General features: G+C 45.7%; 1 protein-coding gene across 1 annotated transcript in view; it reads left to right on the plus strand.

Annotated features, from left to right (window-relative positions):
- CACNA1B (calcium voltage-gated channel subunit alpha1 B) overlaps positions 1-6000 on the plus strand; it is a 304713-nt gene that overhangs the window by 163368 nt on the left and 135345 nt on the right. Inside the window, exon 13 of the mRNA XM_035891880.1 lies at positions 3826-4035. Coding sequence (XP_035747773.1) covers positions 3826-4035 — 210 coding nt within the window. The remainder of the gene's footprint in view (positions 1-3825; positions 4036-6000) is intronic.

Below are 6000 nucleotides of genomic sequence, written 5' to 3' on the forward strand. Positions count from 1 at the left end.
TTCCTCCAAGCGGCTCCTTTGCTCCAGAAGCCGCAGTTTCAAGAAAGAGAATTATCACTGCCCCTGCAGCAGCGCTCAACCTCCCAGAGTAAACGGCTTTGTGGCTTCACCTTCTCCCCCAGGCTGCCCCGCTCAGCTATTGCATGCTGCACCCATTAAAAGAGCCCTGCGGAAACGCTTGGAGAAGCTGTGCTGGGTTGGCCATACTGTGATTCCGCTTGGAACGTGCTCATTCATGCTAATGAAACTCCAATATGGCAAACGACACTGCTGAGCCTTGTCTGTGGAAGGGAGGAGAGGAAGGGGACACTCAGTCACGTCTGCCACTAACGCACAGCGAGTGGTTTTGCAGCCTTTGCCATGTGAAAGGTTACTGGGAAACGCTGGGCAATGGCCCTAATTCTCTCATTCTTGCCTTAGAAGAAGATCTTAAAGCAATTCTTTGCAGTTTTAAAGCCAGGTATGGAGCTACACCCCTGTGTGCATGCAGTCATCCACATTCCTCTAACGTGGAGTGTGGCATCCTGCATAGTGTAGTGCTGATGGTGCAAATTTGGTACCTTCAGCTCTGGCGAAGAAGATGCTCTCGGGCTACAGAGGTTCTGCTTGCTCTGCAGGTAACAGAGCCATTTCCCTCCCACAAGGCTGCCAGGTGGAGAGGCAGGAGGCAGGTCTGGGTTCTGCCGGGGGAGGCAGGCTCTGAGCACACAGCACCCCATCTACGGGGGCTCTTTGGACATCAGCAGAAAGACCTTTCGCTTATGGGCTTTTACTTCTGTCTGGGGACACATCTTCCTGACCGCTTTGGAGTTAGCTATTTTGCTTATTCCTGTCCCTGTTGTTTGAGTCTGTATTTTGTTTTGCTGGTGAAGTAGCAGATGTTCTCATTATCTTCCAAAGAAATGTCTTGGCACCCCAGTTACCACGAAGCAGCAAATCCTGGATGCATAAGAGTAGCAGCACAAATAGTACGTTTGAGAGTACATGTCCGTGTATGCTTGCAAGCATGAGTGCCTCAAATGCTCTTTGGAAATTTGGCATTAACATTTTAAGAGATTACAGCTGCTGCTGGATTTTTTTCCCCCCCTCCCCCCCTTTAAATGAAGACCTGGTTGCGGGAAATGAGTGTTGCTTGGCATGTTACTGACCTCATCACCCACCACTGAACTGCCACGATCCCCCGGGCTGAGCGGGCCGCAGGTTTTGTGGCTAAACTGCTGACACTTCAGTGAGAGTTTGCTGCTGAAAGAGGGCAAAAATGCAGCAACCATGTGCATTTTTGTTTTGTTTTATTCTGGGCAGCTCGGACCCCTGCATGGATAACAAGGAATGGTCATTTTTGGAACATTTGTTCATGGTTGCAATAATTATGAGCTCTTTGCATTCACATCCAAGTCCCTTCAGGCTCTGGGCACCCATGCCATGCAAACAGATCTTTGAATTCAGCATTTCAGGCGGCAACGGATGACAGAGCATCTGGACTCACGGATAATCTGATGCAGAGCTGGGAACTGTCTCGGGAGCATATGGCAGGGAAAATAACAGCAGTGCTTTCCACCTTCTGCGAGTGGTTCACCCACTTGGGAAAAGTGGTTTTGATTTTGATTTGTGGAACAAGGCAGAAAAGAAGAAATGGATAAAGCAGATACTTCTGCAGGCTCCCGAAAAGGCTGAAACTCTGAATAACATAAACAATCAGATCATATGGGCAATTATGCGTAAAGAATATGTTTTTGAGTGAAGGTTTTTTTGGATGGTTTCCTATAATGTCTTGCTGATGGGAGCGTAAGGGCTGTGGAAGAACTAACAATATAATTATGGAGTGCAACGTGAAGATGCAGACCAGAGTGGTAGAGACTTTGACAGGTCTCTTGCTGGCCGTTGACTGAACACGTTACACTTTAATTCAAACACAAGTACCTCAATGAGCCTTATAATTGCATTATAAAGCTATATAGTGGTAAACACTTCCCAGACTGTTCTCTGGAGTTGTTCTTAATATTTATTCTTTTCTTTCCTCCTAACTCTCAGCCTTTCTTTCTGCACTAATAAGCGTGCAGCAGTAGATGCTGGCTCCTTCTGTCTTCCCACCCTCCACGCTGTACCAGACACAGGACACTGTCTTGATTGCCAGACAGAGAAATCTGGAGAAGCGGATGTTTTCTACGTTGTGATCAGTTTAAACAGTGCTGCTTTTCTTTTCGGGAAGATCTGTAGAGAAGGGATGAAAGGGCAGCAGACTATTCCCGTGCAAATCTGAGTATAGACTGGCTTGAATATCTGAGAGGTCTTAAGGTGCTAAACAGTGTTATGATACAGTGCAGCCTGTATCTTAACCTGTAGGACATTTTGTTGTCTTAAAGCAATAGATGAGCATGATGATCCTTTTTTTCTTCTTTTTTTTAAACTGCCAAAGGAAGGATTATCAAACTAACAGAACCAGCACACTGAGCTTTTCTGCAAGGAGTTTGTTCAAAGCCTGGCCAGGGCCAGCTCTACATTTGGCGTGTTGGTGGATGGCCAGAAACGTGGAACAAAGCAGAGAGCTTGCTTTCTGTTGGGAAGGCAGTGCAGCACGCTCCTGTTTAGCTGTGAGGCTTGGAGAGCCCATTGCTGTCACAGCTGGATGCTTCATCCTTTCTATGGGTGCTGCGCTCGATGTTATTGCAGGATGAAATAGGGTGAGATTCCCACCCCTTCCAAGTGTTGGAATGTAAGCGAGCACACTCAAAAATTTGGCTGCCACAGCCAGAACACTTTGTTTGTGTAACTCAGCTGTCTCCAACGACAGCCCATGCGAGTCACCTGCTCTCACGGTGCCTGGTCCGAGATGAGACGGTGTGTGTCCTGGTCAGCCCTACCCGGTGGGAGGCTCTGTCCCATGGTGGGCAAGGGCAGTACCATATTACCTTGCCACAAACCATCTTGAAACAAGGTTCACTAGCAATTTCTGAGGGGTGCCAGCACAGCGTGGAACAGATAGTGGACAGCCTGCAGTGATCACGATTTGCCCTGCTCACAACAGCGTCTGCGGCTGTTGCAGAGGAACTCCAACGGATGCGTGTGTTTATTACTGCCGTGTGCCCATTTCTACTGCCTCAGCACTGTCCGGAGATGGCCTTTTTATCATTCGTTTGAACAGTGCCTGCTGCCACAGGGGGAGAGCTTACATTAGAAATAATTTCTTCCGTCGGCTTCCTATTGTTAAAATATTTGACTCTTTTCCAGGGTTTCAGACCAGAGTCGAAATGTAGCTGATCTAGGCAGAATTGATACAAATGAGTAGCTACGCCCAAAATATGACACATGGAGGCAGATTGAGCCCTCTGCTGTAGCGATACATGAAGTCAGAGGGTAAAATAAGGAGACTTCACTCAGTTCAGTAAGGGCTGGGTCTTTGAGGGGTCCTTAGAGCAGGGGAAAGAGGGACCAGCTTTCCTGCTGCCAGCTGCCTAGCTCCAGGAGGATGTGCTCCACACCATGGGCAGAAATACCACTGTGCCTGGTACTTTCTGTCCCTCCAGTCAACTGGGAACCCCAAAGTTATGAGTTAAACTGGGACAATCAAGATTGCCGTGAAGGGTTGGAAGCCCACTTTCTTTAGATGGTGGAGCTGGGCATTCACTCATGAAGTTTTGAAATCCCAGCCTTCATCCCTCATGTTGTCATTGCAAGCGAGATGCTGTTGCTCAGCCCATAGTCAATGTGTCCAGCTTTCTGCTCAGCTGTGTTTCTGGTGCTTGGGAGCGGGTCTGTGTGCCCAGGAATGTCCTCCAGCCTTTTGCCTGCTGGGATGTGGTGTGGTGACTCTTCTTTCTGTCCCAGGGTCTCCTTTTGCCCGTGCCAGTTTGAAGAGTGGGAAGAATGAGAGCTCGTCCTACTTCAGGAGGAAAGAGAAAATGTTCCGGTTCTTCATTCGTCGCATGGTGAAAGCTCAGAGCTTCTATTGGATCGTCCTCTGCGTGGTGGCCCTCAACACGCTCTGCGTTGCGATGGTGCACTACGACCAGCCAGAGAAGCTCACCACTGCGCTGTGTGAGTACCAGGGACTCCACCTTTCCTCTAACGAGGTCTTGCATTTCTGATAACTCTGAGCACTGCTGTCACATCCCTATGAGGTCTGGTTTTTGGCTTCCTATGCCTCCCTCAGAGGAAGGTCAGAAACTGATTAAGGAGTGGTTCTAGTAACTTAAGAGTAATTGAGTCATACAAGCCAGAAAAAATCCACCAGGACACGATACTGGTTTGAGATGGGAATGTTATCCTAAATGTTATCTGAAACTTCAGATTCAACCACATTTAAGTCTTGTAACACGGCAGGAGGATTTGTTCTGTAGCAGGCTTTATGGAAGGAGGGGGAATGGCTCTGTACTTGGGTAAAGGAGGGTTCCTCTGTCTAATCAGCGTCTGCCCAGAGAACTGCAGAATTCATGCCATTTTGCAGCTGATCTGCATCCACGTGGGGTTTCTGCTGTGGATGTACTTAAAGCTCTGCTGCCCTGGTGTCCCTGGGATAGCAGCACATGCAGTGGCCACTGCTACCTGGGGGATAAAAATCTGTGCTTGTAGAATCACATGCTAATTCCTACAGTTGTAGCAATTACTGTCATATTCTTTGGAAGGCTGTGACTTTACAGAAGGTCTTTTTTGCTAATCATGCCCTCCTCACTAATGGTGTGTGATTGGATGGGGTAGATGTCATTACGCCCTTCTATGAAAATATGGGCAACAGTGATAGAAATAATACCATACAGGAGATTATACCGTATTTGTGCAAAACCTTTTATTTTAGCTTGGTTCCTGTGGTCACCGATCAGTTGGGGCTTCAGATAGTCTGTAAGTGCTTTTGAAGTATGATTTTTTTTTTTTAAATTGCACATTGTTTTGTCCTGTGATGAATAATAAACGGCGGCAGCTTTCTGCAGTCAGAGCCTTTACACATCACAGAGTTACGCTGAGGTTGCAGACTTGCTTGCTAAGCCTATTTTAAAAAAATGTGGAAGGGGAGGGACAGAGCTTTTCTGTTTATTTTAATGAAGGCTGTAGGCTATGATTCCTAGAGCTGGAAAACTTGTAGGAATTGGGAAGGTAAGAATAGGGTGACACCAAAAGTGGGACACGGCAAGGTTTCCTATTCTGAAGGGAAGGGATAGGAAGTCTGTTTCGGAAAGACAGAGCCATTGCGTTGGCCCCTTCTGACTCCATAAAATGGCCAGGAACAAATCTTTTGTTCAGCACTTGATATTCAGGTGTGGCTGGTTCAGATTTTGTTAAGTAAGACTTCTGAAGAAAGTGCACTGAAGACTAGGAAAAACACCCAAAATATTTCAAACAGTCTAATTTAATAATTTTGGCTTAGATCATTAAAGATACTTATCTACCTAATTTTCTTTGATTTCTATATAAATTAGACACTTAAATATCTCTAGCCCCAGATCCTCAGTTCTACCTTCTTTTAAGAAAGCAAACTTTTGAAGTTTTTTTTTTTTTTTATAGACCTAAAAGGTCAAGAATACTAACTGCTCTGGCTTCAAAAACCCTCCTTATTAATGTTTGCTGAAATATTTAATACCACCAGGTAACTGGAGCTATAATGAGAGTTGCATAAGAAGGACAGAAACTTCTTTCAACACTGGGTTTGGTTTCGGGTTTTTTTTTTTTTTGGTAAGATTTAGACTGAAAAGAGAGACAGACTACAGAGAGAAGTCAGTCTTGCTTATTCATTTCCTAAATTTAATGGAGGAAATAATAAGCTAGATTGGCAGAGTAATTAGAAGTTCGAAGCTTAGGATTTTCTCTTGAATCAGGACTAAATGTCTAGGAAAAAAAACCCACTTTAAGCCTTTCAACTCAAAGAGAAGGCTTCAGATTTACAGGCTCGGTTTGGGAACACCTTATGCAGTAACTTTTCTAAGAGAACATAAAGAAATCTGTGAGCCAGCAACTTCTATTTAATGTTCGCATGAAAGCTGGAAGGGGGTGATTCTGTTGATTAGAATT

Source organism: Egretta garzetta, unplaced genomic scaffold (assembly GCF_000687185.1).
Source record: "Egretta garzetta isolate BGI_Z169 unplaced genomic scaffold, ASM68718v1 scaffold143, whole genome shotgun sequence".
NCBI lineage: Eukaryota > Metazoa > Chordata > Aves > Pelecaniformes > Ardeidae > Egretta > Egretta garzetta.